Source organism: Netta rufina (assembly GCF_964035555.1).
Source record: "Netta rufina genome assembly, chromosome: 3".
Taxonomy (NCBI): domain Eukaryota; kingdom Metazoa; phylum Chordata; class Aves; order Anseriformes; family Anatidae; genus Netta; species Netta rufina.
Genome location: NC_140125.1, coordinates 12,523,864 through 12,549,087, shown reverse-complemented (window position 1 = coordinate 12,549,087; position 25,224 = coordinate 12,523,864). Strand labels below are relative to the sequence as shown.

The window sequence follows — 25,224 nt, the reverse complement described above, 5'->3', positions numbered from 1 at the left end:
GCTGCTGCCCATTGCAGCCGTTCTGCGGGCACACTGCTGGTTTCCCTGGGTGGAGAGGATGGAGCCATTCCTCACAGCTCCCGTTGCCGATAGGCGCTAACAAAGCCTTGGGAAAGGACTCCCGAACCCTTTCTGCAAGAGAAAAGGGCACGCCTGCACTAACAAGGTAAGTGGCCAAAGAGAAAAAGGTTACAGCCAATTACAGACGGTTGGCACGTGGTTTTAATTAACCTTTAAACTAAATGGTTATCAGTGTGGTCTCCTGAATGCGTCATTTCCTCCCATTCTTATGAACACAGCCGATGATGTTTGGGTATCACGCAAGTAGACGGTGAAAAGCACAGTGAAATTACTCAGAGCTCTTCACTGTTTTAGTTTAGGGGCTTGGGGTTGTTGCTTCGGTTTTTGATACCCTCCCATGCCCCCCCCCCAAGCTTCAAGGGCAGGTTTTTAAATCACGAGGTTGCAGGTGACGATCCCAGCTCGGCGTGCACCAGGACAGCGCTGCAGCGAGGCTGCTCTGGCTCTGGCCTCACCACCACAGGCTCCCTGCCTGAGGGCCCTGCGGGAGCCTTACCGCAGCAGGACCAGCCAGGAATTGCCCAGCCAGGAATTGCCCAGCCAGCATCACCCCGGCTTTGCTGAAAGGAAACGCTGCTGCTGTCTGTTTGTCTCCATGGGCCAGTTGCAGGCCTGGCCCATGCTGCTAAAGCCCTTGGGTGAGCCAGCTCACAGGTGAGAACCCCTCAGCAAGGATCTTCTACACCTGTGCTGTGCTCCAGCCTGGCACCCAGCTGGAGCATTTAGCAGTGCTGCCCTGTCAGGTCATAACTTAGGGGAAAAAAAAATAAGCACCAAACAACTGGTGTAGCCCAAGTTGGTTTTGCAATGCTTTTATTACTGTATATATTAACATTGTTTTGGATAGCATGTAGCAGGCATCTTGACATTTAAGTTCATTTGTGCAGTTCTCTGGAGGGAAGATGTTTTACCCTCGGTACACCTCCTTCTGGTTCGCTTCCTGATCTCAGCAGCACTCACTACTCCTAGCGCTCCTGCTCTCCAGGAGGAGCGAGTCACATTGTAATGAATTATACCAACAAGCACATCTCTAATAGAAAGCACATCACTTTATTTTGTGAAGGTCTCACGTGGAAGAGTTCAACTTAACCATGACAATACTTTATGTATTACAATTGCCTGTTGATTGATGCAACTATGTTGAAGAAAGCTGTTAGCCAAAGTTCCCCCCCCAAAAAAAAAAATCAGAGGATATTTGCACCAGTTTTAGTTTATACCTCACAACATACCTAGGCTATATTTCTTACTATCACAGGGTGTATTTACTACTAGGGGAATGTTACATGGTCTTTCAAACATGAGACTATTTACAGAATAGGCTGAACAGTTGAGTTTAGATAAAGCTGAACAATTTTACATGTATAGGAAGTGTTATAGGCTAGCTTTCCTGTGGCTTTTAGCTAGACATCAGGCACTAATGATTTGATTAGCTCTGTACAAAGAATCACACACTGCCCAAAACCTCTTGGCTGCTGGTTAGGTCCAAATTGTTTGAAAGAGCGCCTACGTGAGCAACAGTCTGGTGGGGGAATCTCGCTGTCCCCATTTCATCCTTCTGATGCCACTATGCATAACTAAATAGAAACTAAGCTGTTGCATTAAGAAGAGTACTAATTAAAAGAGGATGGAATTAACAGTATATAGAAAAGACATAATATACTGGTACAAAGGTTTTACCACCTCAAGGTTATGCTGAAGTATGCACGTCAGGGAAACACCCTTCTCTCCCCTGCTACACAAAGCAGACAGGCATTCCCTACGTCAAGTCCTTGAGAAATAAATTAAGTTCCAAGACTAAGTTAGGGAACTGTAGAGTACATTCAGAGTGCATTATGCCTCCATGGACACTGGCTAGGTGCTCCTGGTACAGCGCACGTGCCTTAGGCACCACGGCACCTCAGTCTTTTGGGCCATAGTCACTAGTTTTGTCGCAGGGAAGGTCTCTGGTCTACTACCAGGTCTGAGAGCCATGGCTGCACAAAGATATGTTTTGTGCACAATGCAAGCCTGATTTCCCCCTTAGCCAATACAAATTAAGACAATATTTATCACCATACAGTTTGATATTACTTCCAATAAGTACAATATTTATTAAACATTTCTTCAGTTTTGTTACATATTGTGCAACAAATTACAATATTCTGCAGCCACAAATTATATGCAGAGTATGAAGAAACTATTAATCAGAGATAGTGTGATCTTTCCATTTATAATTCTACAAGAAGGAACTAGCAAATCAGATCTTACATATATCTTACTAAATTTTATGCATGGAAACTGACAGACACTGTTGTGCTGTTTGATACAAAATGGCTAAACTTCATCTTCAGAAGACTAAACCTGACATCTAAACATGCCAATAGAAACATCAAAACAAAAATACATCCTAACCAACCACAGGAAACAGTCTGGTATCAGGAAAAGCAACAAGGATTACACGTTTATAAACCAGCACACAAAGGTTTAAAACAGTTCTGAAAATGAAGTTAGCTGTCTTGAGTCAAGGGAATAAAAAAAGTCAGTATTGACCATTTACAATCTCTGACCTTTGTGGAGACGGTAAGAATCTGTTGTAGTGCAGCTACATACAGTACAATTCAGGCAATTTTTTTTCACTTGGGTTCAGATTGCAAATTCATTGTTGTGAGACAAAAGGGGGGAGGCAAGTTTTAGCAGCAACCTCCACTAGACTGCTTGACTGGAGTGCTCTGAATTTTAACATTGGACTTCTCCGCACCACCAGCTGTTGCTCCAGGACCCATTCGTTTTTTAATCTCAGCAGCCATGGTCATGAAAGACTGTTCTACATTTGTGGCGTTCTTTGCACTGGTTTCCAAAAACGGAATTCCAAGAGAATCTGCAAATTCCTGCAAAGCGAGAAACAGCAAACAGTGAGCTCACACACCAACTCACAGCTCACCTGCTTTCCTGGTGCACCTCCCCGAGGTCCCAGACCCCCACCCACACCCAGTTTGACTTGTACCAAAGCATTTAGCAGGTCACTGAGCCGCCTGCATTTGTGGCGCACCAATGTCTGCGTGCCGAGCTGCTTCCCTACCCTGAACTCCACTGCATTTATGGCCCAGCCTAGCACCGAGCCAAGCCCCCCGTGTCAGTGCCCACATACCTTTGCTGTTGTATAGTCTACTACTTTCTTTGTGGTCAGATCACATTTGTTCCCCACCAACAACTTGTTGACGTTTTCACTGGCATAGCGGTCTATCTCCTGCAGCCACTGTTTTACATTATTGAAAGACTCCTAGGAGACAAGAGAGCTGTGAGCAAGGCCCCTCACCACCAGGGAATCTGGGCACTATTCAGCAATAACTGGAAACAATGCAAAGCAACATACGTATCAGTGTGCTCCACAACCACGGGGGACAGAACACCAATGCTACTGTATTCACCCACAGCACCACTCCCGATTCCCTCAGGATAAGGGAGTCGCTGCAAGGCCCAGGCAATTCTTCAGGCCACCGCTCCTTCCTCCCTGCCTGGGCTCCCCCCGTTATTTTTCCCTGCTCCATACTGAATAGCCAACAAATACCACCAGGGACTCCTCCTCCTCTTCCTGGAGCAGGCAGAAGATAGGGTACACAGCTGAAAGCAGGGGAATCCAGGCATTTACAGAGCACCAGCTATTAGGTGCTTTATTAGGTGCAAGCCGCATTGCTGTGGAGAGATGCTGGAGCAACCTTTGACTCCAGGAATACAGAACTTTGGCACTGAGCTGACGTTCCAGTTAGCGACAGAAGCTGACTGTTCCCTTCCTATCAGCTCAGGAAACTCTACACTTCCGAAGAGCCCTTCAAACAGGACAACAGCACCACTGATCTCCAGAGATTCTTTCACAGGAAACACTGCCTCAGTCGTACGCTGCACGCTTGCTGACATTTTTCTGTTTCAGATTTGTTTATTGTAGACCAAAGTTCAAGCACATTCAGAAATCCCTGAGCAGTATCAGTAATTCAGACTTCCCACCACTGAAGGCAGGTTGAGAAGTATTCACACAATCCCTTACGTACCCAGCAACTTCTAGGTTAAGCCTAAGACCCTGCTACTTTACAATAGTATCCCACCTCTCACAGCTCCCTGTGCTTCTGTTTAGCCCCAACCCAGAGACTGTTCGTTCAGCTCGATAAATTTTAACACAGCTGGAGACCAGTCACTGTATGCTTCGGAAATGCTGAGTTGTTAAATCCTACGCAGGGCACCAAATTGCATCTTATTTACACGTCAGCCTCGTGCATTCCACCTGGAGAACCCCTCCTGGGGCAAGGTCACCACTTACCTGATCCGTAACATCATACACGACTATGATGCCATGAGCACCTCTATAGTAACTGGAAGTGATAGTTCGAAACCTCTCCTGTCCCGCCGTGTCCCACTGCAAGGCAAACAGGGTCAGTTACTGCAGGGCAGGGTGCCGGGCCACAGGAGCTCGCAGAACACAGCTCAGCTGACCCGACACCACTGCAAGCATCTCCAAGTCCCAACTGCAGGAAGTGCCCCCAGATGGTCAAAAGGATTCAAGATAATCAACAAACTTTAACTGGGAAGTTCACTGCAGCAGGTGCTTTCCTAGAACTGCTCATTTGTTTGGTTTTGGACAAGTGCACTAAAGAGATCTCACAGAAAACATTTCAAGTCATTTTGACCCAAACAGAAGCCCTTTCTGCATATATGAACAGAAGCCATGGTTCAGCGGTCAAAACAAATGCAAGGCAGGGCTTGAAAACCTGTTTAGACTAAGCTCTGAGAGATGGGGGGTATCTAATATCACCTCTCCCTTCAGCAGCCCTGCTACAAGAGCTGCAGAGGCATTTACAGAAGATGAAGTGCAACAACTCAAACCTGGTTCCTTCCTCCTGCTGGCAGAGGAGAGGAAGGGCATTTGGTGCTTCACCTCCCCCAGCAGGGCAGGAACAGCACTCGCCCAAACACTGCTGTTCCCAAAGCCATGTCAGGAGCAGGGCTAGCACATTAAAAACAGTCAGACTCGCAGACAGGTTCCTGGTGGGCTGCTCTGGGGGTCTGCAGGCTCACAGCCATGCCCAGGCTTCTGGCTGGGAACTAGAGGCTGCTCCACAGCGCTGCCTGGAATCCCTGAGTCATTGCCTTCCAGTCCTGAGAGCCTCCGCTGGAGCTGGAAGCAGTGGCTGACAAGGATTGTGTGACCTTGCATAGATATTAGATTTCAGTACACAAGTCACCGTTTTAGAGCACTTCAAGATTAGAGGAGAAAACTGCCAAGTCTCTGCCCCTGCCTATTGCAGGGGGAAGGCCAAACACTGCCAGAAGACACTACTCAGCACTACGGCAGACAAGCCAGTTGCAAGCACGCCTGTCAGGTTTTCCTTTCAGATCCACGAAAGCACACTCCCAGCACCAGGCAGTGCACACAGCTGTTAACAGCTGCTGGAGAACTCAGGCATCTTGGACAACTGATGTTCTTGTAGTTATACATGGATCCTTAATAATTACTGCAAAACTGTACTGGGTTTGATAAGAGCAAACCAGCACAGGATCCTACCCCTCAGCTCACTGCCCATGGTGCCTGTTACAACTCAAGCTTTTTCTTCCCAGAGGAAAAGAGATTAACATCTCACTTCCCCTCTCAGGCAGGCAGCACTGATCACATCCTTCTTCAGGGACACGTCATGGGAAGTCCTGTGAAGGCTGCCTAGCCTCTTGGAACAGGGAATACACTGTACTTTAACCATTAAAATAGAAACAAAGATAAGTACCAGTAATCATGAATGCAATTGTGCTTGAACAGATCAAGGTGCCCAGGGGTTGAGAAATACTACTTACTATCTGAAGTTTGATTGTTTTCCCATCTAGTTCTATAGTTCTGATTTTGAAGTCCACACCAATTGTGCTGATGTAACTTTCTGTGTACGTGTCATCCTAGGAAGAAGAGTGAACATAAGTCAAACCTGCTGCACTTCCCGTCACCTACGTATTATGCAATAGGCAAACACCAAGCAGACACAGGTACTTCATTTCCTAGGAAAAAATGGTCTGATCATCCATTGCAAAGTCCAGCAGCAATCGAGATCTTTTCACTGAACGCTTACTCTTTAGAAATTCCTCAGAACTTTTAAGCACCTCATGCAGCAAGGTTTGTGTTCCCCAGCTAGTCAATACAACTCATTCCAAAAATGCTATAGCATTAAGTCCCTCTGAATTGTAGTTCAGAAGACAGCCTTTGTTCAAGCTGGCAGACTGAAGAGCTGCTTGGAATAACCATTAAGGTCATTAAAGTGCCTCAGATTTTTATTTGCCTTTGATTTTTTTTCACGTTATGTGGCAGCTACCTGTAACAAGCAAGAGGCTTTGCCTCAGTTGCTCTCCGCATCTGAATTTCAGATCCCCTGCCACCACAGCTGGTTGCTACAGCAGGTTAGAGTTACAGCCTGGGTGCTCGTGATGGAGTCCCTGAGCGAGCACAGGCAGCACGGCGCTGCTCTAGCAGCCTGCACGGACCTGGCTGCTGAGGCCCCACCTGGTCTTACAGCACAGGGGAACATCTGGGTCAGCCTCTGCTACATGTGAGCGCTCATTAGCCTACTGGCATGAAGGAAGGCTATTTCCAAAGCACCAGCAGGACAGAACTTCAGGTTGAACGTGCCACAAAAGGCTTTACGTAACCAGCAGCTCCCACAAAAGCAAGGGATTTCTTTGTGCTGTGAATGGAAGACACCTCAGATAATACAGCTGTCTGAAGGAACAGACGCAAGTAACGGGAAGCATTAAGCCTTTTACAACGACATGACATTCATTTCCTTAAGTTCCACTACTCAAAGAGGTCTGTTTGAAAAGCCTGCTGCTGTTTAACCTGCAGCAGGAACATATGAAGTGACACAAGACAAGGACTTATTGCAGCGTTCGATGTAAAAAAGCTCAGTTAGGAAGTCAAATTTCTACAGGAAAAAGCTGCTTAGCTGAAGAAACACCAGATAACGGAGCACAAACATAAGCTGGTTATCCAAAAGAATCGTTGGATGTTTTTGAAACAATTTTGACTTCACATGAAACATCTGCAAGAAAACAGGCTGGGCTGATGTGGGAGTACTGCTCCAGCCTTGGTGTCACTTCCAATGCACCGCCTGAGCCCTGAGCAGAGCAGCTGACACCTTCCTGGTGCTCACACTGGTTTTAGCATTGCCCTGTCCTACTAGAACAGTGCTGCAGCGGCTGTGGGGGCTCCCACTGGTGCGATGCTATTCGCACACAGCAGAAGCCCACTGCACAGGAGTAACAGGGAGCTTCCAGAGGTGCCTGGAGCAGCTGGTTAGTCTGAAACTGCTGCCACTGTCTTGCAGTAGTATCAAAACTCAGGATCTAATCTCCTCCCACAGCAACATTTTAAGCTAGATGTAGATGAAGAGCTCTCTGGACTCCAGCTCTTCCCACCAGGAGCTGTCAAACATTTCAAACACTCCCTGTTGACAGAACACTGGAGCCTCTTGCATGAAGTTCAAGACAGCAGCCCACCAGCAATTTTAAAATTTAGTACACATTCCTTCACTAAAGGAAGCATTAGTGCCTTACTATTCTTTCACTATTATTTTAATTACCTCCCCCCCAGGCTAAGTAATTGGTAGGCCCTTTCAATGCAGATGTCACACTTCACCCAGCTGAAAATATTCAGATCAATTAGGAAGTGATTAAGGTCTTTGGCAGACATTGCAACCTTGAGAATGAGGACTGAGACCCCAGGACTCTGAGATGTTCTTCCATCTTCAGTGTTCTACCACCAGCACAGTGGTGGAACGTAAATTAGGATATTTTGTTCTCAAGTACCAGGAAAATGAGAATCAAATTTAATCGGGCATTCCTGGTATCATCTCTGATTTGACTCGTGAATGCGTTAACGGAAACATTCAGGAGGCAGGAGGGCTTTGAAGCACTTTGATTACTCCTTGGTACACCAGGCCTGACAGCCATCAGTCCTTTCAAGCTGTTCTTCTAGGAAAGAAATTCTTGCTAAGTACCTGGGGCAGCTTTTATATAAAGTTTAAGCATGATCACTTACTGCAAACCTAAGTAGAAGGCAAGATTTCCCAACACCGGAGTCTCCAATCAGAAGTAGCTTGAATAAATAGTCACTGCAGGGAGAAAAAAACAGCACTTAGTGACAAATGCTGCTGGCAGCCAGTCCATTCAGTTAGGGAACAGCCCCTCCAACGCCGAACCCCCGTGGCCAGGTGAGGTGCTCCCAGTTCAGCAGGTCGCTGTGTGAGGGAGGTGTGAGGTGGGGGCCCTGGGCACAGCGTTTGCGTCGAAGCGTGCTGTTCCAGGAAGTTGCACCGGGGATACTGGCAGCTATCAGCAAGGCAGAGTCCTGCTGCAGCCCTTTGTGGTCTAGCTGCAGCTCAAACCACACTTCCCAGTGAAGCACAAGCCTCGCTGGCTGGTTGAGCAACACAGCAGCAGTAAGTTCTGGTGGACAGCAAGCCAGCCCGTGTCATCTGTAAGTCAACGGCCTCACTGTCCCCACAAGTCCCATGCAGCTGGCCAAAAGCAGCCACCTTTTCTCTCTTTAAGCTACCCAAACTGAGCTTGCAGCAGGATCCGACAGAACACACTATGAGGTGTAATGACCTGCTGAAGCAGAAGGAACATTTGCCTTCCATGCTAGGCCATTAACAGCCCTATTAGTGGCCACGTAGTGCACTCATCTCGTAAGAACGAAGCACACACTGCCAGGGAACACATCCACGCTCAGGTGTGGGGTCAGCACACATTCCTGACAGGTGTGGTGCAATGATTAGGGCACATTGCTGGGGAAACAGTTCTTGTTTAACGCTGAGCCCTCCCAGTACTGAGGGCAGAAGCACCATATGGCTGACCCACCTTACGTGTCAGAGGACTTCACTGCTACCAAAAGATGAAGCTGCATGTTAGTCACAAGCCAAATGGGGCACTTTAATACCAGAGACCAGGCAGGAGAGGAAAAACCAAGCACCACTCACAGCAACACCTTGTGTTGGGTAAGCCAGCCCCAGGCTTGTAGCTCCTCAGCCCCACACCACCCAGAATCCACTCCTCAGCTCCAGCCCCGGCGGCTTGCTGTGAGCACAGGCTGTGCTGGGACCCACTGCCACAGCACTTCTCTCAAGGCTAGAGAGAAGCCGGAGTGGTAAATGTAACAACTAATAAACTAAATCTTAAACACGTAGGCTCACCCCTCCCCAGCATGAAGTGAAAGCACTTGAGGTACTTCAGAAATCAAAGTCATCTGAAGATACTTAGTTTCTGGTGCTCAAGCTCACTGCTGGCAAGCCCCGTGCCCTGCACACTTCCTCTCCCAGCTGAAGCAGCTTCATTTCCTGGGGCTCCTCTTGCGGCTGCCCCAGCCCCAGGGCCGAGCTGCTGCCTGCTTATCGGGGGCACGCCACGCCAGGCCCAACTGCCCGCCCCAGCAGCGGGGCTGTCTGACCCTTCCCTCGGCAGCCTCAGCCCCGAGCTGCCAACCGCAGCTCCCCGAGGCAGGACGGGCTGGAGAGCAGGGCGCTGGCACAGCTCCCACATCTGGGACCCCGTTAGGTTATCACACAGAGTGCCACGCAGCTTTCGGTGCAGTTTGGGTCAGCCAGCTCCCAGCAGTGCCACGCTGTTACTTACAGAAGGCATTAATGCACTTCCAAGCACCAGAGCCTGCAGCGTGCCATAATCCCCCTAAGAATGGTAACGCGGGAATATTAGCGGTGCTTTCACCCGAATTTCACTGCAAGACATTTAACTCCTCCTAGCTAAGACCTGAGCTACAAACCCACACGCCCCCCGTGCTTCCAAGCAGGCCCCAGGTCTCCTCAGCCCCCAAGCCCCTCAGGGTTTGTCCTCCTCTCGCTGCCCCCGGGCAGGCCCACCCCGCTGTGAAATCCTCCATTTCCCACACAGCCACTCCCTGGCCAGAAGGGGACAGGAGCAGCTCAGCTGAACCCAGCAGCAGGAACCCAAAAGCCCTAAATGCTGCTTCTGACCCCTCTACTCTCAAATCCTGCCCCGACTCTGGGCTCTGTCGTTCCAGACAGCAAACAGTCCCCGGGTGGCACAGCAGCTCCAGCCACCCACCTCACCCAGAGCAGGGCCAGCACAGCCTTTATCGAGTCCCTCTTAGCCCAGAACGAGCTGCTGTGGCACAAACCTCGCTCTGCCAGATAAGTGAGACTGAAACTTAGACCTGCATCAACTCCAAGATAATGAAAGTGCAACCTTGCTGTTTAGGTTTCCAAAAGTTGAAGTTACCGCAGGCGTAATACCCCCAAACACACCCCACGTCCAGACACGGCTGCTGTAGGGGGTTTTAAAACACCAGGGGCCTGCACGTGGGCCTCGAGAGCTGCCTGCTACACACGGTGCGATGGCTGAGAGCACGGAACCGCAGCCGAAATCCAAGGAAAACGAAAACCGGTCACAAAGTTTTCCTGAAATGCATTCCCAGGCCGAACCCTGCTGAATACATGAGTAAACAGCTGGAGCTGCGGTGACGCACCCCAGCCACCCAGGTTAATTGTGCTGCTCGCTCCTGAGAGGCCTCGCTCGCTCCTGGAGCTGTGAGCTTTGCTCCCCGAGCTCAGTGAGCCCCCACAGCACAGACCGGGCACCTTCCCCACAGCACCTGGAGGTGGGAGGAGCTCGGCCTGACTTCTCATCAGGAGAACTGCTAAAAACACTAAGGCTGGCTGCAATCCTTGCAAAAAAGGCATCTCCAGGAGAGCTGTGCAGGATGAGGGGCACACGTGCCCCCGCAGCACGGTGTTTCTGCAGGCAGAAGCGCTCCTCTCCTAGCACCGGGAAGGTTTCATCCCAAACAGACACGAGGAGGGAGTCATCCAGCTCCTACAAGGAACTGTTGGAGTCAGCTTTAATCACTGATGTCAGCTGCAGGTTTATTGTAAACAGAGACTCACAGCAGCCTCAAATCCTCTGCCTTTGTTCCACCACCCAAGAAATTCTGAAGAGGAGCATGACTGTCACTCTGATTACACACTGCGCGTGCAAGTAAACAGAAGCCAGAAGACAAGAGGCCACTCTGCATCGCAGATTACAGCTTAGGAAGGCTGGAACAAACCATTTCGGATGCTTCCAGAAGCTGTCACTCACCTGTCACCCACTGACCTCCACCACGCAAGCCTGGGAAGCCCGCAGAGGGGCTTGCTAACACCTCTGACCACCAAAACCAGCTTTATTCCAACACCACTTCGCTCCCTTAGGGAAGGCATCTGGAATGAGACCCCGGCAGGACAGAGCACTCATCAAGATCACCTCCCAGGCCTGCTTATCTGCGCGAGGGCTCACCCCCCGGCGGGTCTGTGCGAGCTGCCTGCAGTTGCACAAGGGGTAGGAAGCAGCAGGCCTGAAAGCCCTCAGCATGATCTAGTCACAACAGAGTCAATATTGACATTTGGACTATTTAAACACCACGACGGGGGAGGAACACAAGAGGAACACCGCCCGGCACCAGCTGGGCAGATGTTTTGAGAATTTAGCTTGGCAAATGCTAGCGCTAAGGGCTCAGCCAGCCCTCCCCAGCTCCCTCACACACACACAGAAGCACACTGTCAGTCCACCAAGCTGTCCTGCAGCACTGACATTTCAGGGGAAGCTCGGAAGCAGACTCCCTTTTCAAACCCTGACACCAGCAGCTTCTAATCCTGTGACTTTTTTAATAAGAAAACCAAAGGAGGCAAGTTTAACAAAAAAAAATGTAGCTAACCCCCTGACCTCTGACACGCCCAGGGCAGAGGGTGTGGGCTACAGCCCCTCCTGAAGCCCTGACAAGGAGCTGAGAACACACACTGCAGGCAAGGTGCCACTGAAAGGAGAAATGGATACCTGCACCTGTTGGAGATGGACTAGGAAAAGCACTAGAACCCCACACATCTTACTGCTGGCTTAGCACTGATCCGAGTACACTTATTACAGGGAGAGAAAAACATCCTTAAATCTCACTGTGCTCTTCCCATCTCTTATCCTCAGCCAGCAGGCACAACCCTGCCAAAAGTAGCAATTTATGACTCCAAATTAATCTTAAACTAGCCTTCCCTCTTCATTTATAGAGCCCAGTCCCTGCCACCAGGAACAAACACACCCCACTGAGAACGAGGCTCCCACAAAATGCTTCTTCACCTCCCTAGCAGCATTTGTTGCCTGACTGCAGGAAGCTGTGCTCCCAGTCAGCTCCTCCTAAAAAGCTGGGAGGCTTCAGGACAGGCCAGAATTGCTCTGTGGGGGAAGAGCCCCTTCCACCCAGGAGGGCCTAACCCTTCCCAGGCAGCCTTCCAGTGCCAAACCCCTTCTGTCCGTGAGATGAAGTCGAGTTTAACCCCGAGAGCCTTAACACCCAGCAAGGCACTGACCAACAAGTTGTTGTTTACGTCCAGCTGCTGTTTTAGTGCCTGCAGAAGCCATACCAGCAGCCCTGTTATGTAACCTTGCCAAGATGTAACCTGAGTTCCTGGCTGAACCTCTCGGTTTTCACCAACTATCTGCAGCTAGCTGATGATCACTTCGATTCCCGCTCGCTCTCCAGGTGATTTTAATGGGCACAGAGTGCTCGCACTCACACTGCCACACGCAGGGAGTATAAAAGCTGTGACCGTGCACCAGCAGCCACTGCTGTGTGGGGAGGCAAGGCCTGGGGACAGAAGCTGGCTGAGTGTCACCCACAGGGAGATGGTGGGATCTAGAGCAGCAGGGTCACACCACACACGGGGATTAAGAGCAAAACCACTCTGGTTGCGTTTGAGGGCACAAGAGCTTTGTCATCCCAAACTGGAGCGCCAGCAGAGTCAGCATGGGTGAAGGGATCCTAAAGCTGCTCTTTGGCACTGAAGGAGTGAGGGTGAAGTGGCTGGCTTTAAACGGATTTTTAAATGAGTCAAAAATCCCTCAAAAAAAAAAAAAAAAAGAAAGAAGATGAGGGAACCGAGGTTTGCTGCCCCCACCACCCCGGCGGGGAATCTGCTGCTCCTCCCGCTGCCAGGCCCCAGCCAGGCGCTGAGCCGAGCCCTCAGCCCTCCCCGCTGCGAGGACAAGGCCACCCTCACGCAGCAGCGAGCTGTTTTTTTTTGTTTCTCCTCCAGGACAACACCCCCCCATCGCCGTGCCCTCCCTCCCCAGGCAGGCAGCTCCCGTTTGGGCTCAGGCCCTTTTCACGCCCGGGCCGAGGCGTTGCAAAACGCAGCGAGGCCCCCGGTGTTTTGCAAGCGCCATGTGACACACACATGACTGGCGGCCGGAGCGGGGCAGGGCGGCCCCCAAGGCCAGCAGCCGAGCCCGGGGGCCCTGCCCCTCACTGCCCACCCCCAAAGCAGGGCCCACGGGGGCAGTGCGAGGAGCCCACCCTCCCCCCCACAGCACGAAGGCACCGGGGGGGGGGCTCCGAGGGCTGCCCCCACCCCCTCAAGGCCCCTTTCCCCCCCCCCAGCCCCGCACTCACTACTCGGGGTTCATGCTGGACATGTCCGTGGGGCCCGCGGCCCGAGGGACGGCGTCAGGGCGCTGTGAGGGGAGTGCTGCTGCTGGCGGCCCGGCAGCTGCCGCCGGCCAGGCAGGAGGGCGCTGGGCGGATGCAGGGGGTGCGAGGGCTGCCGCCTGCGCCCGGCTCGGCTCGGCTCGGCCCCGGCCTGCCCCCTCCGCCCGGCCCCGCTGCGCTCCCGCGGCCTCCGCGCTCGCTCCTCAGCCCCAAAATGGCCGCCGCCGCCCGACCAGGAAACGGGGCGGCCGCCCGCCCAGCTGCGCTGACATGGCCGGGGGGGGGGCGGCGGGGCATGCCGGGAAAGCGAGTCCGCGCGCCCGCCCGCCGCCTCGCGGCGCACCCTCCGCCGGGACTCGCTTTCCCGGCGGCCCCCGCGGCGGCGGCGGCGCATGCGCGCCGGCCGGCCTTTCTTCCCTCGGCCCCGTCGGCTCGGCGCGGCGCTGGGCGCAGGCGATTGGGCGGGGAGGGGCCGGGCGGGGGTGACGTCAGCGGGCAGACGTGGCAGCCCGGGCGAGTCGCCGGGCGGGGGGCAGGGGGCGGGGCTTAAGCGCCGGGGGGCGGGGCCGGGGCCCGGGCTCTGAGGGGAGCGGAGCCCCCCCACCCCCCCCCCACCCCGAAGGGGGCCCGCTGCCTGCACGGCGAAATAAATAAATACAAAACACGAAAAAAATAAATAAAACCCACGAAAAATAAACAAAAAACACGAAATCACCTCATGAAATCACCTCACGAAATCACCTCATCAAGTCACCCCATGAAATCACCCCATGAAAGCAGGTTTTGTGCCCCCCCTTAAGTAATAAGGACCGGTCCCTCCCCACACAACAGCCGCTGCGTCGTTTATCTGAAGCGGGTCACAAGCATTATTCAGGCACAAAATGTCCTTTTTGTGCATTAAATACTGCTCATTTTCATGCTGGGAAGCAAAGGGATGGGGACCCTGCCATACACCTGACACCTCAGCGCAAAAGACTCGCTCAGCCTCGAAGAACTCCGAATTTAGGAGCCTATTTGTCTAGTTTTCACTTAAATTCCTGCTAACCGTCAAGCCGTGTCACTGGTATTTTTGGTTGCTGATGCTTTCAGGTGTATTCCTGACCAGGTCCCTTTCAATCGCCGTCAGAAGGAGCGCGGCACTGAAGCACTGCACGTCATCGCTCCAGAATCGCACACAGGGGACTGCTAAACCTTGCACGTCTTAACAGCTCCTCCTAATCAGCTCAGGAATTCAAATCCCCACTAAACGCATATCATCTGATGTTATTTCATTACAAAGGGCATAGTGTAACATGTTGACCAAAGTTTATCTCCCAGCCGGCTCAAAGGATGGGAGGAACAGTCCACGAGAAGACTCCCACATCACTGGCACATCCGAGGCAGGCCAAGGAGTGTGTGTAGTGCTTGTGTCATCTTCACGTGGCGAGCTGAGAAGCCTTACTGCAGCAATCCAGATGTTAATCTGGTCACAAACTGACTTCCACAAGCTGCGAGTCACCAGCCATGCAAGTACGAGGGGTTACCAAAATAACTGATGTGAACAGGAGTCTTGCAATTGGGCAGCGACAGAGCTGAATCCCCAGAGGAACTGAAATTGCATACTTATCCTTTTTTTTTTTTCCACCACTGTAAGACAGTGAAAAGCCACTCGCGCTCCACATATCTTTGTTCTTTTAGTGGTTATATTCATTTCTTTTAAAGAAGTCAACGAACTATACCAACTATAAATGAAAATATTAAACATTGGTTAAAAAAATGGGTGTCCTTTGCTTTTCGTGTTGCTCGTTAGGTAATGATCTACACGTAAATCTATCACATAAATTACTGCTTTTGTGCTGCTTTTGTGGTGGCCACCACTGAAGACTCTTACTTCCCTTTCCCTATTACTTGCTGTATTTGTGCAACCATACCCTTTTTTGTGTGATGCTTGCCATCAGAAATCCAGTGAATTCTTTGAAACTCTCTTAGAGGTTAGACTCGATGATCTTGAGGTCTCTTCCAACCTAGAAATTCTGTGATTCTGTGTGATTTTCTCTCCCATATAGCATGGCTCTTGACATGCTCTGTGTAAGGTGACCCCATGTGTAGGAATATCCCAGATGACAAACTTCGTTTAGCAGATAGAACATCACTCTCTGCTGATACAAAAGGCATTTTTGCAGGGACATTTTTAACATTTGTGCCTTGACTTTTTTCCAGTGAAACAAAAAGCTCCAACCACCCCAATGCCTTTTTTTTTTCCCCTTTTATTTATTTATTTTTCTTTTCTGAGGAATAATGCTTATAGGCCACAGTAAATAGGGCTCAGCCATACTTGGCACTGTACAGATCCAGCGAACTCAGAGCAGGCAGAGGAACAAACCAATGCTAGCGCTAGCTAACTATGAAAGCTGCAAATTAAATTTGCTTCTGAAGTAGGGCACAGGTTAATAAGAGTGTGGGATGCTGTTTCATCGCAGAGAAGTAATAGCTTCCGTGTCTGAGGAGAGCATATTTTATCTGTGCGACTGAAGCAGCGACATGGCAGGCCCGGTAACCTGCCACTTGCAGGCTGGGTGTCAGCTCTCGGGGGGGCAGCACAAAAGGTGGGTCTCTGTCAGCTCTGCAGGGAGGTGCAGGGCTGACCTTCCACTGCCCATGTTGTAGGCTGAGGTCATCTGTTGCTGTCACAGTTCCTGCACTGTACCTGTTTAACCAGACGAACAGGCTCAGGACCCCTGCCTGGTTTCTCGCTGGGATCAGAGCAATAATTTTACTGTCCGTGTATCACGCTGTGTCCTGTTCCTCCTCCTTGCTGAATTGGGTATTCATGGTTTGTCCTGAACGCCACGAACCACTGGACGGCCCGAGATGCCTTGCTTGTCTCTCAATAAAAGGAGCATAACGCAAGCAGCGATTTCAGATGCCAGCTGGGGAAACATTATTCATATACCTCCAGGGCTGCATTCTGCCTGTGCCAATAGCAGCTGATTTTATCCTGTTAGGGTAATCAGCTGCAGAATTTCCTTTGGCTTTGGCTATAGTGCTCTACTGGAGCAGCCTAGGAAAAGCTGTGAGTGCAGATTACCTTGAACTGTAATCGCCTTCCCTGGTTCTGGGCACCCCAGGGCACTATCCTGACCCACTAACTCCTGGTTTTGAGGCTGAACTCTGCTGATCCCTGCTGTTGTCCCTGCTCAGGTGGCAGGATGAGACCTGCCATTTCCCATCTCTCTCCTCCCAAGGCCGCAAAAGATGCCTGAGGAAGCCACTGCCAGAGGATGCTCAGGGAAATGGGGGTAGAAGGGGACAGGGCATGGCTCAGGGGGTGGAAGGGAGGGAGAGAGCAAGTGGTGACGGCCACAGGCAGGTTTGAGGGGGTAGAGGAATGAGGAAAAACAGCACAAATGATGGAGAAAGAATGCTACAGCTGCATAACCCATTTCTGAGCACACGTTTTTTGCTGCAGTATGGAACCCACATAACCACGCCGCTTCAGTACTGTTGGTGGGACCGTAAGGGTATTGCCCCTACAGACTGCAGGCCTGCAGGAAGTGGGGACCTACATAGGAGTCACTCTGCCTTCCTCTTCTGCCCTTATTTCATACAAAATGGTCAATGTTGTGTTTTTTTGTTGTTTTTTTTTTAAAGCTATATAATCATGCCACATGCTCATAGGGCAAGGGATGTTCTCAGGTCTGCTCTCTAGTAGTTCTTAAACAGTTTTTACCCTGAAAATGTTTTTCTCTGCCCTGTGTAACAGTTCTTGAACCACTGGTAAGGGGAATCATGCCTCTGACTCAGGTATTGCCTCCCCATAAAGCTGTCATGTTAGTACAGTGGCATCCAGATACCATTTGGCCTCTGGCAGTGTCCTTTTCCCTAGACTATGCATAAAATAATAAGAAAAAAAAATTAAAAAGAAACAAAGCAAAACAAATAAACAAACAAACAACAAAACAAAACAAATGATTCAGTTGTTTATTTCCCTACCTGCCTTCCTCTGCTCTTCCTTCTCCCCCGCCTTCTCAGTATCTGATCCATGCTGTGGGAAGGTCACAGGCTAACAGATGCACAACAGCCAGACTGAGAAGGTCAGGTACCAGGAATACACAACAGCAAGCTGAGACGTTGCAAATGACTCCTTTAATACCGAGAGTGCTGGGGAACAAACAAACAGTGTTTTTGACTTATCAATAGCAGCGTGTCTCTCTTGTATTGCTCACAATCCTCCCATGTATTTAATCCCTCTGCAGTGCTTTTCAGCTATCGATGTTTTTTTTTTTTCTGACAATACAAGCAGCCCATTCCAGACGTGCTGGCAGCACATCTAAAACGGTGTTGGCACATTCTTCTCTTCTTTATTAATTCTTGATTTAAGAAGCAAAGGGCCAGGGAGAAGTAAGTTGCTGATGGACCTTTGGGTGCCGCTGTGAGGGGCAGAACCGATGAGCCAACACTCAGGTACAGTCTGATGTCAGAAAAAAACGAAGTGGGGAGAGAAATGGTATTCTGGAACCATTGAAAAGTGCTGGTCCACTATCACACATTGCTTCTTACAGGAGGCGGGTAACTAGATGGTGTAATAGAACTTACAGGTTTGAAAATCACCAGGAATCAGCTGATGTCCATCTCTACCTCTTATTTCTGCCTCATACAGCCCGTGCTTTTTCATCCTGCAGCGAGGAGACCAGAGCCTGAGGTTTCACGTTGGTTCCAGTCGCAGGCAGAAGCAAGCAGGTACAGGCAGGGTGAAGTGTCGTTGAGCATTTGGTGGGATGGGAAGGGCATTCTCCTTGAAGAGCAGCCATCTAACTCTGGCCAGGAATATCTCTGTTGGGAAACTTATGGCAGGAGATCTAGTGCCTTGTTCTGGCTCTTTTCTTCAGAATCCACGCCCAGTTTTGCTTCAGTGCTGCGGTGAGCACATGAGGGTTCTCGAGGTAACTGTAACTCAAATTCAAAGTAGAAGATTGTTCTGAGAAGCAGATTAAGCTGAAAAACTATTAGCTCTGATACCTTTCTTTACTTTTTACTTTAGTTTGCAGTGTCGACACAGTTCAGATCGCGATTTCCCAACCTGCTGCAAAACTGACAAGACCACATTCTGTATTGCATGAGGTGCCACGGAGGAAGCAGGGGGTTTGGTAGTTAGACCTGCTGTTGCACAAGCCTAGTGGAAGCAGTTGAACACTGCAAGCTCAGGGCAGTAACTGAATGCATCTGCTAAAATCAGAGAAAAAAAGTAACGTTGGAAGAGACACCAAGAGACAATCTCGTTGTTTCCTCTGCTTCAGCTGTATCTATTTAAATCCCAATAGCAATATTCTTAAAGCCTTCCAGAAGTGGCAATTCCCCGGTTCCCGTAGGCCATTTATGACAGCACCCACAAGAAACCTAAAAAAGCTCAGTGGAAAAATGATTCCAAGGATAAATTAAGCAGCTCAGGCTTTCAGTTAAGGTTGCTGGTGAGTTCAGAACATTTTACTTCATCGGTTATATCCTGGGTATCTTTTTAATTATAATCCTCAGTGCCACCAGAGATAAAGAAGAGAGAGCTCAAGCTAGCTCAAGCTATTTCCTTCCAGTAAATGAACCCTTTCTTACTGATGCAGACTTTGGTTGACTGCCACATAAACACTGGGACAGAGTACTGCTAGAAAGCACACTTGAAAAGGGCCCAGAAATATCAGGAAGTAAGAACCCACTGGTTTGCTTAAGTGGGGATCAGAGTACTCCTCGCAGATACTGCCAAGGGCTATCTCCTACCTCTGAGTCATGCATTTTGCAACCCAGCGGAGATAGCAGGGTAGTGCACCCTGGAATTTGGTCTCTCTGCTCTCGTACCTAGGTAGTTGTTTGCTTAAGAGTTAGATTCATCACACCAGTTATCATCTAAATGCTCTGGCATGTATTCCTCCAGCTGGGCTGGCATCTCTCTGCTGGGCACAGATGTTATTTAAAACCCTCATTGACTTAAAACCCAAGGTTGTTTTGTTGTGTTTTGATGCCAGGGTTCTGGAGCAGAGGGTTTTGGAGAGTCCTTTTAGGCTAAAAAGGTGGCATTTTCTTATATATGCATATGGCACCCAGAAGTGGGCAAAAGGATACAGTTTGAATGAACAGTGACAAGTCACATCATGGGCTGTACTTTCTTTCATCTTCTACTGCCTCACCCCTTTTCTTCAATACCAGCCTTTATTGCCATTATTTTCCCCTCTGACCTCTTCATGTTTTAAAGATTTCCTATTATTCGTGCTCTTTCTTTTTTTCTTACCCCTCCACATTTTGTTCTCTCACCCCAAGCAAGCTCCATTTACCTTGGTTTGGGGCTTTTGTTAGTGACCTTGTGAAGCTGCTTACATGTGCACGCACAGCTTAGCTGTGTGCTGGGAGAAAGAGCCTCAGACCTCTACAGTGACATTTGGGTCTGCAGTTGCATAGTTGATTGTCTCCTGCAATCATCTGTTTTCACAGAGGCTTCAAGTGCAGGGAGAAAGGAGGAGCCACCTCCCACGCTACCCAGGGACAAATGCATATCGTCGTGAGGAAAGGACAAGCAACTTCTGCCAAGTCCCACAGGCACTCTCCTCTCCCCACAGTATTAATCCTCCCCTACAGAATTAATTTGCACCCCTGCCATGTCAATGGTTGGACATACAGTTCGAGAAATACTGTGACAGTTCAAAGGTACAGCAATAACTAGACCCCCCCAAACACAGCACATGCTGATCTTGTCGGTGCCCGGGCCCCCACAGACCTCTAAACACAAAAATCTGTCTTACAACTCTGTGTTTTTCTTGTTCATACTTCCTTTTAAGTTTCCTGCTCTATTTCATGCCTAAAAATGGCAATAGGGAAGAGAGAACTGGAGGCAAAGAATCAGTGAACAGGGGCATTTAGTCTACCCAAAGCTCTAAATGAGACCTCTGTTTCATGCTGAACCTTCCTGTAAACAGGTGCATTTCACCTCAAGAGTTTTGCTTTGTTATGTATTATGGGATTTGGAGAGACTTTGAAAATAAGCTTACATAACTGGTTTATCCTATCAGTAATGTTGATAACTGCATACCTTCCTTGGCTGGCAGACTAAACTTTGAGTAGTCATACCCCGAATTAAACTAACAATCAACAGAAAACCAGATGGGATTCATCTTTTGTTATTGTTATTCAGCATGAGTCCTTAAATGTAACAAAAACCCGAGAGAGAAAGCTCAGGCTTTGTGTCTGTTAACAGTCAAATGCCTTCATCTTCATCCTGAAGCAGCACAGACAATGCTAATTGAGGCTAGCTTACAGATTTGTAATTGCTAACCTTTATACCAAATCTTTCAGATGTCAGTTCAGGATTAGGTATCATCCTTATTATTTTAGCTAGAATCCAACAATTCTTTTCACCTGTATCATTTAAGGGTACCCTACTAGAGTCCTGTGAGGAGGATGGCATAGATCAGTTTAATAAAGCCTTTGAAGAAGCAAAGAGCTGTCTGAACTCTAAAATACTCTTTTTTGGAAACAGTTTTTGAAAAAAATAATATTAATAATAGAGGCTTAATTCTGCTTAAGACATTAATGACTGAATTCAAGCAGTAAAGCTCAGCGCAGTAGTAAGGCCAAGATGGGAAGCAAGTACTCACCAGGTTCTTTAGTCCACAAAAGGTAATGAACCTAGATTCTGCTTTATTGAAATAAGTACACCCTCACCTGTAGGCTTCAACAAATAGGTAATGCATTCTGTTTTACACAATTGATCATTTGCAAATTGTGAATAGTCATTTGATTTTCAAATGCAGTACCTGTAAGTGAAAATTAATATAGACACGAACCCTTTATCTGGATAGTACATGGGCAAAATTAGCAAATTACACTCAGAGTTCAGCTAAGTGTGAAAATTTTCCACTGCAGTTCAGTGTTTTAATGATTGGGTGGATTCTTTTATCCTTCTCTCACTTTCTCTGTCATGCTCTCTTCTTCTTCCCTCTTTCCTTCCTTCCTTCTTTCTTTCTTTGGCTGAACTGTATCTATACTGACCCGGTTCACCTATCCATACTATTTAGACACACAAACTAAATAAAGCATTAAATTCAATAGAGGTGTTTCATTTTCAAGCTAAGAGACAGCAACATTTAATTACTAGCAGGCTAATTCTGCAATTGGTATTCACTGGCACCACTCAGCATGATGGAAGGGTGCTTTGTTGGACTCAAAATGACATTGTGCAATGTCTGACAAACTTTAAAAAACAAACTGTGAAAGAAAAGGCTTTGAGATACAAGACATGTTACCAAAATGAAAATATAATTCAGGACTAAAATGTCCACAATGGAAATTAATTATACTTTTTTTTTTTTTTTTTTTTTTTTTTCTCATAAGGCCCATAATGCTAAATTCCAAATTCTATATTTAGGTGCTTAAATAATAAGACTGAATTCCAGGTATACCAAAAAGTTTGCCCCAGATCTCAAAAGACTGCTTACCACTGTGGGTGAGGGATGACCAATCCATCCTAGAAGTCACCTCTGGATTTTCTCATAAGATGTATGCTTTTATGGCTGGTAGTGTTGTTGCACTAATTCATCAAAGCAGACCTTTTCCTGAGATCAAAAACAAGTATGATGAAGCAGCTTTGGTTTCTCCCTAAAAGCAAACAAAAGAAGACAGAACAGATATGTAATTTCAGGAGCTATAAATTCACTGCAAAGGAATTTAAACAAAATTTAAATTTTGTGTCGGGTTAAACCACGACACAAACATACAAACAACTATTTACATTCCACTGCCTACTGTGCTGAAAAAAATAATTTGAAAGAATGTTATTCAAGATCAGGTACTGAAATTATTTCTTCCTTTTAGCTTAAGAAAAAAAAAAAAAAGAACATTTAAAGATGAAGTAGTTCACAGTTAAACACAATCAATCCCTACACACTGCATGTATTGTCTATGTTCATTAACTAATGAGATTATTTTTGTACTGTAGAAAAAAAAAGTCACATTTTGAATACACGACATTATTCAGATTCAGCTGCTATCTAACACAATTCTGTCCTATGTAATATTCATTGCATGGCTGGGGTTTTATGCCCAAATACAAAATCTGCTAAAATACATGGCTCAGAAGACGTAGCAAAATCATATCTAAATCAAGAGCATCACCAAGTGGGGTGGGTCAGAAAGCCACATGGGCTTATTATCTGAGATAGCAGCTGAAGAATAAAAAATCAGGACAACTACACTTGCTTCCCTGCTTGGTATCCACTGGAGATCCTCACGGAAGAGATACAGCACACGAGGGAACAAGGGTAATAGCTTCCGCTGAGATGATTTTCAGCTGCTTTTAGTTCTAGTAGCATGGTTCAGAAAGAGCAGGGGACTACTGCAGTTTCCAGCATGTAATTACCATTACCAGAGACCCCGGCCTCTGTTCAGAGCATTCCACCCGATCTTTTCTAGAGTGTGCCCGTGCACTAAAGCAACACACGTCAAATTGAATGACCCCAACTCAGAGCAGGCATTCTGGGAGGCACCAACTTCTGCAAAACTACGAGGCCATCGTTCTCCCCCAGCTCCTGCTTTGAGTAGCCATGCAAAATTGTGCAAAATGATGTTCCACCCTATTTTAGTGGTTACATATTATGCTTCATGTCATAAACGTAAAAGATTGTTGAGGAGGATGCAGCCTATCTAAAACTGAGAGACCAAGTGAGAACTCCACAGTGGCATTAGGTGATATTGCAATATACGTCGCAATCAGGGGAGCAGATAAAGCTAGACCTTTGTAACCGCTTTCTGTTCATGGATACAACAAAACTTGTTAAGAGATCCTGTTTATAAAAAAAAAAAAAAAAAAGGGAAGTGATGCATCTTCATTTTCTTTTGGTGGGCAGTCACTGTACACGATAAAAAGAGCTACATGAAGTGAACTGCAGAGAAGACATTTAGTCCAGCTATGGCTTTTTCAGTCCTGATAAACGCATTAAACCGAGACAGAAGTGACTCATTCTTCTCAATAACGTTGCTTCAAAGCAATTGACAGCAGAGAACCGAAATATTGGCCTACAATAGCAAGACAGAAGAGAGGGATCCAAGAAAGTTCCAACTTTATTTATTTATTTTTAAAGTTCATTGCAGTCATGCCAAACATATTTCTTTCCCTACTCACTGGAGCCTATCTTGAATGGACAGCCTGGCAGGCGTCCATGAGAGACAGACCCTGCAAGAAGCGTAGTGGGACACATGTTTGTAGTTTGTCTAATGAGAAATCCCTATTAAATGCTTAAGTCAAGGTTGATCTTAATTTGCACCACTTGCTTAATAACTGAGACCGATAAAAGGGAATGACAGGATAAAAAATACGCACTTTGCCCTGCACTGTATCTAGACATGTATGAAAGTCACCCCGTACTTTAGACTCCTTCCCACAGTGGAGCCAACAGCAAAGTGCTGAAGGCAGAACTGGGCTGTAGGGAACGATCCTCTGCTTTTATGACACGATTCCTCCTGCTCTTTCCATGCATTTTAGCAAGGTTACACACATATACAGCCTGCTTGGCAACTGCGCTATTAATGTTCCATTTACATTTTTAATTAGTTTGCTTTACAAGTGTAATTTTTTATGTTAACATTAAAAAAATAAAAGTGTGATTGATATGGAAATGGAGACTGAACCACTATCGTGACTGCTGAAGTTTCGTGTTCAGTGAAAGAGGAACTACTGCCACAACCTGCTTGTGTCTGACATAATCATAACCAGCTAGATAAAGATGTTCCCTTTCATTACAGCAGCATGTTTGGACACTTTCATGCTTACAGAAATGTTAGTTTAGCAGGAATTTGCTATCTAAAGCAAGGAAAAGTAGTTGCATATGAAAACTAGCAAATATGATGGCCCAGTTTCACTTTTGCTTCATACTTGTAACACTGCAACTGCAAAGCTGCAATCTGAAAAGGCTCCATTTTGATTCTGTACAGAAGTCTCAGTAGACAAGCTTGCTAAATAGGTCTCCCCAGAATATATTCTGATTAAGAAAGGAAAGGAAAATCTTATATATATATACATATATATATAATATATATATATATATATATGGGCTATTCCTTGAACCAGACCTGCACAAATATGCCACCTGAGAGGAATCAACTCATTCTAACCAGCAATTTAAATAAGTGAGATTAAAAAAGTGTAACTATTCAGCTCTGAAACAAGTCTTTCCATTATATCATACGAAGAGGTGTCAAATTAAAAGGAGACACTTGAAGCTGGACTTCTTGAGTGTGTGAAAATGAGATATGTGGAGGGGTGTAAGGACTGGTAGGGAACCTCCAAATTTTACAGGGCGGTCAGAATATTTTGGGAGACTGCAATCTGCTTCCCTTGCAACATGAGTCCTGAAAAAGTTGGTCTGAAATATCCAGGTTCCTTCCACAGGCCAGCAAAGCAGAGAGCAAGTTTTACTCCTTTCAAAAAGTATTGAAGCTCTGCGGCATGTGCAGAAGTAGTGCGACTTACCATTTCCTGGCAGAAAGATCTCGTCCTGAATAGACCTCAGCTTGTGCAGTTCAGGTTTGAGATAAATGACCTTCTGCATGTGAAGAGGCAGTTCTGTATCAGTCTGCATCAGTGATTGGGGGACAGAAGAAAGGAACTTTCAGTGGTTTAATGTAAACTGATACGTGTA

General features: G+C 47.7%; 1 protein-coding gene across 1 annotated transcript; it reads right to left on the bottom strand.

The window, feature by feature from the left end:
* Nucleotides 1-1,110: 1,110 nt before the first annotated feature.
* On the bottom strand, nucleotides 1,111-13,964 carry RAB1A (RAB1A, member RAS oncogene family; the record flags this gene model as incomplete). Its single annotated transcript, XM_084285361.1, is given in 9 exon segments — nucleotides 1,111-2,948; nucleotides 3,209-3,340; nucleotides 4,373-4,468; nucleotides 5,896-5,991; nucleotides 8,123-8,195; nucleotides 13,535-13,767; nucleotides 13,770-13,853; nucleotides 13,855-13,920; nucleotides 13,923-13,964. Coding segments are annotated over 9 exon segments (1,020 nt in total). The 3' UTR covers nucleotides 1,111-2,750.
* Nucleotides 13,965-25,224: the final 11,260 nt, after the last annotated feature.